Source organism: Stegostoma tigrinum, chromosome 11 (assembly GCF_030684315.1).
Source record: "Stegostoma tigrinum isolate sSteTig4 chromosome 11, sSteTig4.hap1, whole genome shotgun sequence".
Taxonomy (NCBI): Eukaryota; Metazoa; Chordata; class Chondrichthyes; order Orectolobiformes; family Stegostomatidae; genus Stegostoma; species Stegostoma tigrinum.
The window spans coordinates 63490742-63508733 of record NC_081364.1 but is presented as its reverse complement, the minus strand read 5'-3'; the positions used below and the strand labels follow the sequence as shown (position 1 = coordinate 63508733).

At 42.2% G+C, this 17992-nt stretch overlaps 1 protein-coding gene across 6 annotated transcripts in view; it reads left to right on the top strand.

Moving 5' to 3' along the window:
• Positions 1–17992, top strand: part of dock3 (dedicator of cytokinesis 3) — a 1242443-nt gene that overhangs the window by 1088435 nt on the left and 136016 nt on the right. For all 6 annotated transcript variants that reach the window (XM_059649508.1, XM_059649506.1, XM_059649505.1 and 3 more), the window contains one exon: positions 576–724. In XM_059649508.1, the coding sequence (XP_059505491.1) occupies positions 576–724 (149 nt within the window). The remainder of the gene's footprint in view (positions 1–575; positions 725–17992) is intronic.

The following is a 17992-nucleotide window of genomic DNA, read 5'->3' as shown; positions in this document are numbered from 1 at the left end:
ACTGACCAGGTTTGCAGGACTGTTATTCTGAAATTTTTATTTCTTTATTTTTCTAAGTTATTCCTGTGATTTCATACTTTAGTACCTAAGATAGTGTGAAGGTCTGAAATGCGGGACATTTTATTTCTTCTTCCAGTTTTTTCCTAAGAATTTGTACTTAAGAATCTGTACCTAGGTATATTTATACTTAAGATGACATCATAAGTGGCAACTTATGAACTTTTCACTGTGCTCATGTGAGTACACATGACAATAAAGCTAATTCTAATTCTCAGAGAACGTGAACTATCCAGACTGAATTCAAGAGGTGTGGAGTATCAGAGCACAGTAGCAGAGCATAGTAAAGGTATTTAGTGTCCAATTCTGATAACTCAAACACTTGTGCCAGAGGAGAATAATGTCCCAGGTTTTGGAATCCAACACTTTGAATTACTTGAATTACTTTAAATTTTGGTGGCAAGAATTTATGCTTCACACTCTCCTAACCCAAGTTGCTGTGATTAATTAATAAATGCCATTAGACACTACTTTCATGCATTACTTTAAACAAATATGTATTTTAACTTTGTTTGTAGGTGAAAATAAGATTCATTTTATCCCAGGAATGATTGGACCCTTCCTGGGTGTCACACTGGTGCCACAAGCTGAGGTACGGAATGTAATGATCCCAATCTTTCACGACATGATGGACTGGGAGCAGCGAAAGAATGGCAATTTCAAGCAGGTAGGCTGAGTATGAGCCAACTGAGGGAGACTGGACTGTTTAACTAATGTTTTCAATTCTATAGGCTAGCTCTCAGTGGCAGAACCTTCTTAAGTTGGTTCAATCAATTCTGGGAGATGGTTTGAATCCCGAGTTTTAGAAGATGGCCTCTATACTAGAATTTTGTAAAGATCACAACTAAACAATAAAAGTTCATTGCCAAGTGCAGAATAGCAAAAATATAAAGATGAGAGCCAAAGAATTGTGAGGTGACAAATGGCCCATGTGTACCACTATTTTGGGGGTTTACACCAGTTTACACCTTGAAGTTTGCTTTCAGGTCCAGCTGAGACTGACATGATGAAAGTTTCTCTTGCTGGCCACAGAGTGCTGTGTTAGATAAATTTGGAAAATCCAAATCCAATTCCTGTTGTATATATCTGTTAATGACTTCAATACGTCTTTTTTTCTGTTTGTAAGGTGCTTTGTAGATCCAAGTTCTTGTTGTTGTAAACCACAGGAAAATCAATTTGCAATCTGATTCAGCATTCGCAATGTAATCACAGTGAAAGATAAAATAACACCACAGTGGGTTGATTACTCAGGTTGTTATTATAATAGGATATTTACTGAACACTTTAACTGGTGGTGGGACATTAAGTACGCAAAAACAAAGTATTCAAATCTCCAGCATTGATAATCCCTTCCCTTAATGAGTACAATATTTGTACTGTAAGTAAGTACACTTGTATATTAAGAAGCTCATTTTTATATATTTTAGAGGGAGCAACCTCTCAGCAAGCATTAAATTTCATTTTTCATTGCATTTAAACTTTGTTTATGAAAATAGTTCCTAAATAGGGGACGCGATGGCTTAGTGGTATTATCGCTGGACTGTTGATCCAGAGACCCAGATAACATTCTGGGGATCAGTGTTCAAATCCTGCCACAGCAGATGGTGGAATTTGAATTCTGTAAAATATTTGGAATGATGACAATGAATCCACTGTCGATCGTCGGGGAAAGCCCACCTGGTTCACTAATGTCCTTTAGGGAAGGAAATTGCCATCCTTACCTGGTGTGGCCTACATGTGACTTCAGATCCACAGCAATTGTGGTTGACTCTGAACTGCCCTCTGGGCAATTAGGGATGGGCAATAAATGCTACCTAGCCAGCGATGTCCTCATCCTATTAATGAATTTTTTAAAATCAATCAATTACAAGGAGTGGAGGTCGCAAAAATACAAAGAAGAAATTAAATTTATTTTCAGTAGAACAGCCAGAACTTTCCCAACTAAATTTTAAACAGTGCACATGTCAGAAGGTGCTGGTGCCCTTTAGAGCTCAAATTACAGTTGCTTAAGCATCCAACTATCCCTGTGTGTCCCTTGTTATGCGAAGTCCATAACCCCTGGAATGATCTCGGAAGTCTTCCAAATCTGCTCGGAAACCTCCACACATCTACCTTTCTTAAAGTGCAGTGACCAGAATTAAGCACAAACTCCAGCTGAGGCCAAACTATTGTTTTATAAAGATTCATTTCCTTGCTTTTGAAATCTATACCTTCATGAAGCCCAGGATTATGTATACCTTATTCATCGTTTGCTGCTGCCTGACCTACTACCTTCAGTACTTTGTGTCCATATGCCCAGGGCTCTCTTCGTACACCCACTTTAAATTCCCACCTTTATTTCAAGTTTTCTTTCCCCATTCTTCCTCGCAAAATGTTTTACTTTGCATTTTTCGACATATCATGTAATTCTCATTAAATGTCATGTACCAGGTGTCTGCCCCATCTACCAAATTGTCCGTGTTCTCTTGAAGTCAATCGCTTTCTTCCTCACAGTTTGGTATAATTACAAATTTTGTGACATCTGCAAATTTTGAAACTCTGGGCTGCTACTACAAAGAGCAATTCATTAAGATACAGAAAGGAAATGGTGGTCCTGTTACCAATCTCCAGGATTTAAACTGATTGGAGGGGTTGGGGGGGGGAGGGGGAAAGTATGGGAGAGGTGAAATGTAGGTTTACAAAGCAAAAAGATATGGCAGCATTACAAGGGATCAATTTGAGTAACAATACCCAAGGTGGGGCATGAAAAGAAGGTGTGTACAAAGATAGAAAAACAACAGTAAATAGGGTCAAAGGAAATGAAAATGATGCAAAAGCAAAATTAAAAGCTCCTTATTTGAAAGCATGTAGAATTTAGAACAAAATGAATGAATTAACAGAAAAGATTCAGGTAAATGGGTGTGATCTTATCATCTTCACAGAGAATTGGTTACAAGAAGATCAAAGCTGGAAACTAAATATTCAGGGATATGTGACTTTCGCAAAAGGCGGGAAAGAGAGGTGGGGTAGCATTGTTAGTATAGGATGGAATAAGTATGAAAGCATGAAATGATCTAGGTTTGGAAGATATAAAATCCATTTGGGTAGAGGTAAGAAATAAAAAGAGGAAGAAGACACTGATGGGAATAGTCTGTAGGCCTCCTAAACAGTAGCTATATGTTCAGACAGAGAATAAATCTGAATATAGTGACAGCATGTAAAAAAAGACCACAGGCCATAAGAAATTGAAACAGGAGTAGGCCATTTGGCCCATTGAGCCTCTCCGCAATTCAGTAGGATCATAGCTGATCTGACCCTCCTTACATCCACTTCCCTCTCTTTCCGTATACTGTTAATTCTTCTACCAATCAAGAATCAATCTACTCAGCCTTAAAAATACATAAGGACTCTGCCCCACAACTCCTCTCTGTGACAAGGAATTTCAAAGACTTTCAACTCTCTAAGTAAAGAAGTTCTTCCTCATCTCAGCCTTAAGTTGGCACCCCTTAATTCTGAAAATATGCCCTCTGGTCCTAAAGGGGAATTATTGTCTCAGCATTTTACCCTGTCAATCCCCTTAAGAATCCTACGTATTTCAATAAGATCATTTCTCATACAGTCATAGAGATATACAGCATAGAAACAGACCCTTCAGTCCAACTTATCCATGCCAAACAGATATCCTAAATAAATCCAGCCTCATTTGCCAGCCTTTGGCCCATTTCCCTCCAGATCCTTTCTATTCATATACCCATGCAAATATCTTTTTAAATGTTGTGATTGTACCAGCCTCTACCACTTCCTCTGGCAGCTTATTCCATGCACGCACTACCCTCTATATGAAAATGTTGCCTCTTAGGTCCCTTTTAAATATTTCCCCTCTCACCTTAAACTTATACCCTGCATTTTTGGACTCCCTGATCCCAGAGAAAGGACTTTGTCTATTTACTCTATTCATGCCCATCATGATTTTATAAACCTCTATAAGGTCACTCCTCAGCCTCCAACACTTGAGGGAAAATAGCCCCAGCCCATTCAGCCTCTCCCAACAGCTGAAACTCCCCAACCTGGCAACATCTTTGTAAATCTTCTCTGAACCATTCCAAGTTTCACAACATCCTTCTTCTAGAAGGGAAACCAGAATTGCGCGCAGTATTCCAAAAGTGATCTAGCCAATGTACTATACAGCTGCAACATGAGCTTCCAACTCCTATACTCGATACGCTGACTAATGAAGGTAAGCGTACCAAACACATTCATTACTGGTTATGGGGAAAAACTTATCAGCCATGATTGAATGGCAGAGCAGACTTAATGGGTCAAATGGCCTAATTTCCACTCCTTTGTCTATATGGTCTAAATGCAATTTCTCTTTCAAGAAACTATGAACCTGCACTCCAAAGTCTTTTTGTTCAGCAACACTCTCTAGGATCCTACCATTATGTATATGTCCAGACCTGATTTGCCTTTCCAAAATATTTATCTAAATTAAACTCCATTTGCACTCCCCTGCCAAGCCCACTGGCCCATCTGATCAAGATCCTATTCTTCTCTAAGGTAGCCTTCTTTGCTGTCCATTATCCCTCCAATTTTGGTGTCATCTGCAAACTTACTAACCATACCTCCTATGTTCACATCCAAATCATTTATATAACGATGAAAAGCAGTGGCAAACTGCTGGTCACAGGCCTCCAGTCTGTAAAGCAAACTTCCACCACCACCCTGCCTCCTACCTTCAAGCCAGATCTGTATCCAAATGGATAGTTCTCCCTGTATTCCATGTGACCTAACCTTGCTAACCAGTCCACCATGAGGAACTTTGTTGAATGCCTTACTGAAGTCCATATGGATCACGTTCACCTCTCTCATCAATCTGTTTTGTTACTTCTTCAAAAAACTCAACTAAGTTAATAAAACATGATTTCCCACACATAAAGCCATGTTGACTATCCCTAATCAGCCCTTGTCTTTCCAAATACTTGTAAATCCTGTTTCCCAGGATTCCCTCCAAAAACTTGCTCACCACCGATGTCGGGCTTACCGGTCTATAGTTCCCTGGCTTTTCCTTACCACCTTTCTTAAATAGTGGCATCACGTTAGCCAACCTCCCATCTGCTGGCATTTCACTGCAGCTATCGACGATACAAATATCTCAGCAAGGAGTCCAGCAATCACTTCTCTAGCCTCCCACAGAGCTCTAGGGTACCCCTGATCTGGATCCGGCGATTTATCCACCTTTATGCATTTTAAGATGTCCAGCACCACCACCTCTGATGTCGCTATTTATTTCCCCACATTCTATATCTTCCACATCCTTCTCCACAGTGAACCCGGATGCAAAATACTCATTTAGTATCTTCCCCTATCTCCTGAAGTTCCACATATAGACAATCTCGCTGATCTTCAAAGGGCCTTATTCTCTCACTAGTTACCCTTCGTCCTTAATGTATTTGTAGAATCCCTTTGTATTCTCCTTAACCCTATTTTCCAAAGCTATCTCATATCCCTTTTTGCCCTCCCGATTTCCCTCTCACGTGCAAGCCTACTGCGTTTATGCTCTTCCAGGGATTCACTCGATCTCTGTTGTCTATCCCTGACATATCCTTCCTTCCTTTTCCTGAACAAAACCTCAATTTCTCTATCATTTGTTACACCTACCAGCCTTGTCCTTCACCCTAACAGGAACGTACTGCCTCTGGACACTTGTTATCTCATTTTTGAAGGCTTCCCATTTTCCAGCTGTTCCTTTACCTGCAAACATCTGCCCCTTATTGACTTTCGAATGTTCTTACCTAATACCACCAAAATTGGCCTTCCTCCAATTTAGAACTTTAACTTTGTAGATGCGGTCTAACCTTCCCCATTTTTCTAAATTTCAATAAGTCCCAGCCTGTTTAACCTTTTGCTCATAAAACAACCCCTCCATAACAGGAATTATCCTAGTGAATGTCCTCTGAAATGTCTCAAATTAAATCATACCTTTCTTTAAATAAGGGATCTAAAATTGCTTTCAGTGCTCCAGATGTGTTCACAGCAAGACGTCCCTTTCTCCTATCCTGTAACCCCCTTGAAATAAGGGCCAACGTTCCAATAGTCTGCCTGATTTCCTGTTCCACCTGTATGCTAGCTGTAAGGTGAGTACATTAATTATGGGATTGGAAAAAATAGATTGGCAGAGGTAGCCACAAGGAAAAACCCATGTAGTGTTCTTGGGACAGTTTCCTAGAACAGTATGTTGTGAATCCAGCCAGGGATTAGCCTATTTGGATCTGGTGATGTCTTAATGAGGCAGGCTTAATAAATATATATGCTATAAGACATAGGAGCAGAAGCAGCCCATTGTGTCTACTCTTTGATTTGCTTTATTATTGTCTCATGTACCTAAGTACGGTGAAAAGTTTTATTTTGTGTACCGTACAGAGAGATCATAATGTACAAGGACATACAGATCATTGGGTGATGGAACAGAGTGAGGCATACAAATTTACGGCTGCACAGAAGGTGTGAAAAAAGCAAAATCAACTTTAGATTTGGAATTTGAGAGGGCCATTCAGCAGCCTAATAACAGCGCAGAAGAAGCTGTTCTTGAACCATTGGTACATGTGTTTAAGTTTTTGTATCTCCTCCCCGAGGGAAGAAGTTGGAAGAGATTATAACCAAGGTGGAAGGGGTCTTTGGTAAGGTTGGCTGCCTTCCCGCTGCAACAGAAAGTGTAGATGCAGTCAGTGGATTGGAGGTTGGTCTGCATGACAGTCTAGGCTGTGATCACAACTTTCTGCAGTTTCTTATGCTCTTGAGAAGAGCAATTGCAATACCAAGCTGTTGTGCATCCAGATAGAATGCTTTCTGTGATGCATCTATAAAAGATAGTTGGGGTCCTAATGGACATGGCAAATTTCCTTGGCCTGTTGAGGAAGAAGAGGCATCAGCTATCCAATGAGATAATGGTGAGATGACAATCCTCGACTCCACTTTTCCTGCTGTTAATATGGTCATTTGGATGTGCGCTGTATGTCTTCCAATTCAAAAAGCAATCTTTCACCTATTCTGTCTCCTATCACTTAGTTTTGTATCTATGCTGCAGTGTGTCTTTTGGTCCATGTGCTTCAATTTTGCTCACACGTCCATTCCTTATCAAATGCTTCTTGGAGGTCCATGCACATCAAGCATAATACCCTCATTAGCACTCTCTGTTACATATTTGGAAAATTCAGACTACTTAGTTAAGCTCAATTTACTTTTTTAAATTCCATCTGTGCTGGCTTTCTTTAAGTATTTCACACTTGTACAAGTGAATATTGATTTTACTTTGGTTTATTATTTCTAAAAGTCTTCCCACAACTGTGATTAAACTGACTAACTGCAGTTTCTTGTCTTATTTTATCTTGCCACAACTCTACATCAACATTCACTAAGCTCTAGCTTTTTTTGGCTTACGTTTGTCCTTCTGGGAATGTGTCTCCACCGCTGTTTCTTTGAAACCAGGAGGATGTGGCCCCACTACAAACAAGAATGTACAGTACTTTTACAAGAATAGACAACAGTGTCATCCACGTAGCGGACCCAAAGTTTGGGTTGGATGATTGGCAGAGCTGTTTGTTCGAGTCTCTGCATTACTGCCTCTGCTAAGAACCCTGATATCGGAGATCCCATGGGTGTACCGTTGGTTTGTCTGTAAGTTTTGTTATTGAAAGGGAAGTGGGTGGTGAGGCATAGGTCCACTAGCTTGATGATGTTGTCCATGCTGATGAGGTTGGTGGTGTCTGGTGTATGTGTCTTCGGTTCTTCTAATAGTGTAGTCAGTGTTTCTTTGGCCAGGTTGATGTTGACGGATGTGAACAGGGCTCTTACGTCAAAGGAGACCATTATTTCATCCTCTTCTATCTTGGTGTCTTTGGTGTTCAGGAGTTCTTGGGTGGAGCGAAAGGAGTGGCAGGAGTCTCCTACTAGGCGTTTTAGTCTTTGGTGTAGTTCCTTGGCTAATCTGTAGGTTGGTCCAACCCAAACTTTGGGTCCGCTACATGGATGACACCTTTGTCATCACTAAACAAAATAAATTAGAGGAAACCTTCAAGACCATCAATAATACCCTTACTGGCATAAAATTCACAAAAGAGGAGGAAAACAACGACAAACTGCCATTCCTAGATGTCACAGTAGAGCGAACAGTCAATGGGGAACTTCATACCAGCGTCTACAGGAAAACAACACATACGGACCAAATACTGAACTGCAGAAGCAACCATCCCAACACCCACATTCGAAGCTGCATTAGAACATTATTCCAATGAGCCACCACACACTGCAGCACAGAGGAACTATGAAGAGCAGAAGAAAATCACCTATACAGCGTATTCAAAAAGAATGGGTACCCTATGAACACAGTCCGCCGATTTCTCAGCAATAAACCCAAACAAACAGACAAAACGGGCCCAGAAACCATAACCACTCTCCCCTACATCAAAGACATTTCTGGAATGACTGCCAGACTACTCAGACCTCTTGGCATCAGGGTAGCCCACAAACCCACCAACACACTAAAACAGCAGCTAAAGAACTTGAAAGACCCTATACAGACAACAAGCAAAACAAACGTCATCTACAAAATACCTTTCAAGAACTGTGACAAACACTACATTGGCCAAACAGGCAGAAAGCTAGCCACCAGGATACATGAACATCAACTAGCCACAAAACGACATGACCCACTATCACTCGTCCTTACATACAGGTGAGGAAGGACACCACTTTGATTGGGACAACACTTCCATCCTAGGACAAGCCAAACAGAGACACGCACGAGAATTCCTAGAAGCATGGCATTCCAACCAGAACTCCATCAATAAACACATTGATTTGGAGCCAATCTACCATCCTCTGAGAAAAAGAACAGGAAATGACATCACCAACGCAGGAAATGACATCACCAACCCAACGAAACCTAACCAGATAAATAGAAAGCGGGACATAACACCAGCGCTTCATCGGAGGCTCACTGATGATGTTACCTAGAATGGTGACGAAACATCTGAAAACTAACCTTCCAGCTCAGCAAGCAAACTCACATCCAGAATGTCCTCTCCCAATTCAGTACATTTACTCAAGATTTTTATCTGACTTCCATAGCTCATTTAAAGCTCATAATACAATGAGTGAATAATGAAGACAGCGTGACTAAGGGGAAGAGTAGGCAGAGAGCAGATGATGAATGCAAAGGTACTGGTGGTCTGAGATGCATTTGTTTTAATGCAAGAGGTATAATAGGTAAGGCAGATGATCTTAGGGCTTGGATTAGTACTATTGCTATTACTGAGATTTGGTTGAGGGAAGAGCAAGATTGGCTACTAAATATCCTAGGATATAGATGCTTCAGGCAGAATAGAGAGGGGGCTAAAAGGAATAGAGGAGTTGTATTACTGGTCAAAGAGGATATCACAGCTGTGCTGAAGGAGGGAACTATGGAGGACTCGAGCAGTGAGACAATATGGGCAGAGCTCAGAAGTAGGAAGGGTGCGGTAACAATGTTGGGGCTGTACTACAGGCCTCCCAACATTGAGCGTGAGGTAGAGGCACAGATATGTAGACAGATTATGGAAAGATGTAGGAGCAACAGGTTGGTTGGTGATGGAAGATTTTAATTTTCCCAACATTGACTGGGATTCACTTAGTGTTAGAGGTTTAGATGGAGCAGAATTTGTAAGGAGCATCCAGGAGAGTTTTATAGAGGAGTATGTAAATAGTCCAACTCGGGAAGGGGCCACACTAGTCCTAGTGTTGGGGAATGAGCCTGGCCAGGTAGTTGAAGTTTCAGTAGGGGATTACTTTGGGAATTGTGATCACAATTCCATAAGTTTTAGTATACATATGGACAAAGACGAGAGTGGTCCTAAAGGAAGAGGGCAGAATTGGGGAGAAGGCCAACTATACCAAAATTAGACAGGAGCAGCTGTTTGAGGATAAATACACATTTGATATGTGGGAGGCTTTTAAAGAGCAGTTGATTAGAGTGCAAGACAGACATGTCCCTGTGAAAGTGAAGGATAGAAAGGGCAAGATTAGGGAACCATGGATGACAGGTGAAATTGTGAGACTAACAAAGAGGAAAAAGGAAGCAAAATTAAGTTCTAGGTGACTGAAAACAAACAAAGCTTTGGAAGAATATTGGGAAAATAGGACCAATCTGAAATAAGGAATTAAGAGAGCTAAAAGGGGTCATTAAAGGGTTGGCATACTCAAGGACAAAGGAGGGAACTTATGCAAAGAGTCAGAGAAAATGAGTGAGAGTCTTAATGAGTACTTTGTGTCGGTATTCACTGAGGAGAGGGAAATGATGAATGTTTGATTACTCTAGATCAAGTTGGCATAAGGGGGGGGGGGGATGTGTTGGGTATTCTAAAAGGCATTAGGGTGGACAGGTCCCCAGGTCTGGATGGGATCTATCCCAGGTTGCTGAGGGAAGCGAGAGAGGAAATAGCTAGGATCTTAAGAGATATTTTTGCAGCATCCTTGAGCCTGGGTGAGGTTCTGTAGGACTGGAGAATTGCTAATGTTGTCCCCATGTTTAAGAAGGAGCAAGAATAACCCAGGTAATTATAGACCAGTGAGCCTGACGTCAGTGGTGAGGAAGCTGCTGGAGAAGATACTGAGGGATAGGATCTATTTACATTTGGAAGAAAATGGGCTTATTAGTGATAGGCAGCATGCTTTTGTGCAGGGAACATCACGTCTTACCAACTTGATAGGATTCTTTGAGGTGACAAAGTTGATAGATGAGGGAAGGACTGTGGATGTCATATACGTGGATTTCAGTAAGGCGTTTGATAAGTTTCCCCATGGTAGGCTGATGGAGAAAGTGAAGTCGCATGGAGTCCAGGGTGTACTAGTTGGATGGATAGAGAACTGGCTGGGCAACAGAAGACAGAGAGTGGTAGTGGAAGGGAGTTTCTCAAAATGGAGAGCTGTGACCAGTGGTGTTCCACAGGGATCCATGTTGGGAGCACTGTTGTTTGTGATATACATAAATGATCTGGAGGAAGGTATAGCAAGGTAGAGACAAGTTTGCAGATGACACTAAGATTGGTGGAGTAGCAGATAGTGAAGGGGACTGACCGGAGAATGCAGCAGCATGTAGATAGTTTGGAGAGTTGGACGGGGTAATGGCAGATGGAGTTCAATCCAGGCAAATGCAAAGTGATGCACTTTGGAAGATCCAATTCAAGAGCGAACTATACAGTAAATGGAAAAGCCCCAGAGAAAATTGAAGCATAGAGAGATCTGGGTGTTCAGGCCCATTGTACCCTGAAGATGGCGACACAGGTCGATAAAGTGGTCAAGAAGGCATACAGCATGCTTTCATTCATCGGATGGGGTAATGAATACAAGAGTTGGCAGATCATGTTACAGTTGTATAGGACCTCGGTTCGACCACATTTGGAATACTGCATACAGTTCTGGCCCCCACATTACCAAAAAGGATGTGGATGCTTTGGAGAGGGTGCAGAGGAGGTTCACCAGGATGTTGCCTGGTATGAAGGGCGCTAGGAATGAAGAAAGGTTGAGTAGATTAGGATTATTTACGTTAGAAAGATGGCAGTTGAAGGGGGACCTGATTGAGGTCTACAAAATCATGAGAGGTATAGACAGGGTGGATAGCAAGAAGCTTTTTTTCCCCAGAGTGGGGGACTCAATTATTAGGGGTCACAATTTCAAGGTGAGAAGGAAAAAGCTTAAATGAGATATGCGTGGGAAGTTCTTTATGCAGAGGATGGTGGGTGCTTGAAATGAGTTGCCAGCAGAGGTGGTAGAGGTGGGCACAATAGCATCATTTAAGATGTATCTAGACAGATACGTGAATGGGCAGGGAGCAGAGAGATGCAGATCCTTGGAAAATAGGCGACAGGTTTAGATAGAGGATCTGGATCGGCGCAGGCTTGGAGGGCCGAAGGGCCTTTTCCTATGCTGTAATTTTCTCTGTTCTTTGAGTGGATCTAGTAGATGAGCAGGCTGTTGACACTCATCTGCTAATTGGGAATTGGGTCATTTTTATTCATGAGTTATGTTAACAGTAGAAAATTACACTCATTTCCTTATTTTCTGCATATAAACTGACGTTTTCCCAGCCACCATCAGTCCTGAGGAAGAGTCACCAGACCCAAAACGTTAACTCTGTTTCTCGCTTCACAGATGCTGCCAGACCTGCTGAGCTTTTCCAGCAACTTTGTTTTTTGTTCCTGATTTACAGCATCCACAGTTCTTTTGGTTTTTATTTAGTATCCCATCACAGTCCTAACTTGTGCTGTGTAGATAGTGGATGGGCTTTGGGGAGTCAGGTGAGTTCCTTGCCATTGTAATTCTGATCTCTGACCTCCTGTTGTTGCCACTGTATTTATATGCTGAGTCTAGTTAAGTTCCCAGTCACTGGTAACCCCCAGGATGTTGATAGTGTGGCATTCAATGATGGTAACACTATTGAATGTCGAAGGATGGTAGTTTGATATGTCTTATTGTTCGGTGTTTGTGTGATGCAAATGTTAGTTGCCTTCTGTCAGCCCAAGCCTGGATGTTCTCCAGATTGTGTTGCATTTGAACGTGAGCTGCTTCAAGATCTGAGTTGGTGCTGAATATTGTGCAATCATCAGCACACATCATCACTTCTGTTCTTATAATGGAGGGAAGATCATTAATGAAATAGTGAAGGTGGTTGGGTCCAGGGCACTACCCTGAGGAACTCCTACAAAGATGACCTGGAACTGAGATGACTGACCTCCTGCAATGACAACCATCTTCCTGTGCGCCAGGTCTGACTCCAATTAGCAGAGAGTTTCCCACCTGATTCCTATTGATTCTATTTATGCTAAGGCTCCTTCATGCCACACTCGGTCGAATGCGGCCTTAATGTTGACGGCTGTCGCTGCCTCACCTCACTAGTGGAATTCAGCACTTCTGTCCACGTTTGAGCCAAGACTGTAATGAGGTCAGGAGTTAGCACAACTAAAACTGGGTGTCAGTGAGCAGGTTGTTGCTGAGCAGGTGATGCTTGTTAGCACTGTTGATGACACCTTCCATCACTTTTCTGATGTTCAAGAGTAGACTGATGACATGGTAGTTGGCTAGGTTGAATGTAACCTGCATCTTATGTACAGGATATACCTGGCAATTTTCCACATTGTCAGCTAGAAACCAGTGTTATAACCTTACTTGAACAGCTTGGCTAGATGCGTGGCAGGGTCTTTTGCTGGAATGTTTTCAGAGCCCATAGCTTTTGCAGCATCCAGTGCTTCCAGCCGTTTCTTGATATAGAACATAGAACATAGAACATAGAACAGTACAGCACAGAACAGGCCCTTCAGCCCACAATGTTGTGCCGACCATTGATCCTCATGGATGCACCCTCAAATTTCTGTGACCATATGCATGTCCAGCAGTCTCTTAAATGACCCCAATGACCTTGCTTCCACAACTGCTGCTGGCAACGCATTCCATGCTCTCACAACTCTCTGCGTAAAGAACCTGCCTCTGACATCCCCTCTATACTTTCCACCAACCAGCTTAAAACTATGACCCCTCGTGCTAGCCATTTCTGCCCTGGGAAATAGTCTCTGGCTATCGACTCTATCTATGCCTCTCATTATCTTGTATACCTCAATTAGGTCCCCTCTCCTCCTCCTTTTCTCCAATGAAAAGAGACCGAGCTCAGTCAACCTCTCTTCATAAGATAAGCCCTCCAGTCCAGGCAGCATCCTGGTAAACCTCCTCTGAACCCTCTCCAAAGCATCCACATCTTTCCTATAATAGGGCGCCCAGAACTGGACGCAGTATTCCAAGTGCGGTCTAACCAAAGTTTTATAGAGCTGCAACAAGATCTCACGACTCTTAAACTCAATCCCCCTGTTAATGAAAGCCAAAACACCATATGCTTTCTTAACAACCCTGTCCACTTGGGTGGCCATTTTAAGGGATCTATGTATCTGCACACCAAGATCCCTCTGTTCCTCCACGCTGCCAAGAATCCTATCCTTAATCCTGTACTCAGCTTTCAAATTCGACCTTCCAAAATGCATCACCTCGCATTTATCCAGGTTGAACTCCATCTGCCACCTCTCAGCCCATCTCTGCATCCTGTCAATGTCCCGCTGCAGCCTACAACAGCCCTCTACACTGTCAACGACACCTCCGACCTTTGTGTCGTCTGCAAACTTGCTGACCCATCCTTCAATTCCCTCGTCCAAGTCATTAATAAAAATTACAAACAGTAGAGGCCCAAGGACAGAGCCCTGTGGAACCCCACTCACCACTGACTTCCAGGCAGAATATTTTCCTTCTACTACCACTCGCTGTCTTCTGTTGGCCAGCCAATTCTGTATCCAAGCAGCTAAGTTCCCCTGTATCCCATTCCTCCTGACCTTCTGAATGAGCCTTCCATGGGGAACCTTATCAAATGCCTTACTGAAGTCCATATACACCACATCCACAGCTTGACCCTCATCAACCTTACTAGTCACATCCTCAAAAAACTCGATAAGGTTTGTAAGGCATGACCTACCCCTCACAAAGCCGTGTTGACTGTATTTGATCAAGCCATGCTCTTCCAGATGGTCATAAATCTTATCCCTCAGAATCCTTTCTAACACCTTGCAGACGACAGACGTGAGACTTACCGGTCTATAATTGCCGGGGATTTCCCTATTTCCTTTCTTGAAGAGAGGAATTACATTTGCCTCTCTCCAGTCCTCAGGTACGACTCCAGTGGAGAGCGAGGATGCAAAGATCTTCGCAAGTGGCGAAGCAATTGCATTTCTCGCTTCCCAAAGCAGCCGAGGACAAATCTGATCCGGGCCTGGCGACTTGTCAATCTTAATGTTTGACAAAATTTTCAGTACATCAGCTTCCTCTATCTCTATCCATTCCAGCATGCACACCTGCTCTTCAAAGGTTTCATTCACTACACAGGTCGTTTCTTTCGTAAAGACAGAAGCAAAAAACTCATTTATCACGTGAAGTCAATTGAATTTCCTGAAGACTGGCATCTGTGATGCTGACGTCCACTCGAGGAGGCCAAGATGGATCATCCATTTGATATTCTTGGATGAAGATTGCAAATGCTTCATTATCTTTTGCACAAATGTGCTGGGCTCTTCTGTCATTGAGGACGGGAATACTAGTGGAGCTGTGTCCTTCAGTAAATAGTTTAATTGTCCTCCACCAATCAGGTTCTGAGGAAGGATCACTGGACTTGAAACATTAACTCTGATTTTTCTTCACAGATGCTGTCAGACCTGCTGAACTTTTCTAGCACCTTCTGTTTTTGTTCCTGATGTACAGCATCCAAGTTCTTTCAGTTTTTATTTATCTTTCACAACTGGATGTGACAGGAACTAAAGAGCTTCGATCTGATCCATTGGTTGTGGGATTGCTTTTCTTTGTCTATCACTTGCTGCTTATGCTGTTTGACACACAAGTAGACCAGTTTGGTACTTTCACCAAATTGATATCTCATGCCTGGGTGCTACTCCTGGAATGCCCTCCTGCATTCTCCAATGAACCAGGTTTGATCCCCTGGCTTGATGGTGATGGCTAATGCCAGACCAAGAAGTTACAGATTGCAGAGTACAATTTTGCTGATATTGATGGCCCACAGTGCCTTATAGATGCCCAGTCTTGAGTTGCTAGATCTGTTCAAAAAGTGTCCAATTTAGCTTGGTGATAGTGCTCATACAGCACAAGGAGAGTATTCTTAATATGAAGGCAAGAATAAGAAATATAAAGAGAGATTGTGCAGATATTATTGTTACAATTCTGTCATGGAATCTGTCTTGGACAGAATCATTGGCAGATTAGTACGGATGAACTTAAGTATATTTTTCCCTTTCATTGTTTCCCGCACCACCTGCTGCAGACTTAGTCTAGCAGCCATGTCCTTTAGGACCCGGCTAGGTCAATCAGTAGTGCTGCTGCCAAACCATTCTTGGCAGTAGACATTGAAATCCCTCCCCAGAGTACATTTTGCAGCCTTGCCATCTTCAGTGCTTCTTCCAAGTGTTGTTTAATATGGAGGAGTGCAAACTCATTACCTGAGGCTGGGACAATATTTGGTATTCACCAGGTGGTTTACTAGCCCATGTTTAGCCTGAAGCCATGAGATTTCATGAAGTCCAGTATCAATGTTGATGACTCCCAGGGTAACTCCCGCCTGACTGTATTCCACTGTGCTGCCACTTCTGCTAGGTCTATATTGCCAGTGGGGCAGGACATACCGAGGGTTGGTGAAAATGGTGTCTGGAACATTTGTCTGTAAGTTATGATTCCATGAGTATGACTGTCAGGCTATTGCTTGACTAGTCTGTGAGGCACAAAAACAAAGTTGCTGGAAAAGATCAGCAGGCCAGGCAGCATCCGTGAAGGAAAAAACAGAGTTAATGTTTTGGGTCTGGTGTTCTGAGGAAGGGTCACCGGACCCAAAATGTTAACTCTGTTTTTTCCGTCACAGATGCTGCCCGACCTGCTGAGCTTTTCCACCAACTTTGTTTTTGTTCCTGATTTACAGCATCTGCAGTTCTTTCAGTTTTTAGTCTGTGAGGCAACTGTCCCAATTTTCTGAATGTAAAAGATCCTAAGATATTATTTTGAGGAGGAAACTTCCTCACTTGCTCTCTCTCCTCTTTTCCATGCCACCTCTATGTTAAACTTCGGTATTAAAATCCTTCCGTATTCCATGCAACTAGCTGCTGAGGATCCTGAAGCTCAAAATTCCTGCAGTTCTGTTGCATGATTCACAGGAATCACAGGAGGCCAAGTTTTCAGGGAAAAGCAAAATGAAAAGATAATGCACAATATTATATCTGAGTTGAGGGTGTAGTGGGGGAGTGAACTCATTCCTTTCCTTGTCTCACTCTTCTATTATCACAGCAAACTTGAATTTGGAAAGAAAGCTGCTTTATCTGACTGTGTATAGCTCCATTTCAAAAACAAGTTCACCAAGTTCCTTAAGTAACAAATGAAGAACTTGTTTATTGTAAACAAAACTTTGTCAAGCAAGCTGTAAAAATTACTAACAATATGTTGAACTGTGAACAAAACAAAATCACCAGTTGCCTCAAATATTGGTCTGTAGTCAAAGTCACTTGATATACAAGCTGTTGATATTGGGGTGTCTTCTTGGATCAGTTATATAAGAGAGTGGTGGAGATTTGGGAATCTCCTTTATGTTCACTCCGCTTGTGCATTTTTCTGGTAGATTTCAAGTTACGAACTTTAAATAAGTGGGGTTTCAGAAAAACGATAGAAAGTCAAAGACTTATGCTTTTAATATGTTATCTAGAATCATAGAATCATGCAGTACAGAAGAGGCCCTTCAGCCCATCGGATTTGTACCACCAAAAATATACTACTACCTGCACTAATCCCACTTTCCCACACCAGACCCATAGCCTTGAAAGTTATGACATTTTGTGTGCTCATCCAAGTACTTTTTAAAGATTGTGAAATTTACCACCTCAACTACTCTCCCAGGTAGTGCATTTCCGATTCCCATCAACTTCTGGGTGAAAATGTTTTTCCTCAAAACCTACCTCCTTTCACTTTAAAATTATGCCCCTTTCTTATTGACCCTTTGACTAAGGGGAACAGCTGCGCTCTATTCACCCTTCATAATCTTATATACCTCTATCAGGTCCACACTCAATCACCTCTGCTCCAAAGAAAACAACCTAAGCTTATCCAGCTGTCTTTCTCGTTGAAATACTCAGTCCCAGGCATCATTCTGATACATTTCCTTTGCACAAAGCACTTCAGTTTTGGCCTAACCAAAGTACTTGTACCGCTTCATCAAGACTTCCCTGCTCTTATAAATCATGCCATGATTAATGAAGGCAAGCATACCATATACCTTCTTATCTACCCTACTAACCTATATTACCACCTTCAGGGATCTATTGACAGACACTGCAAGATCTCCGTT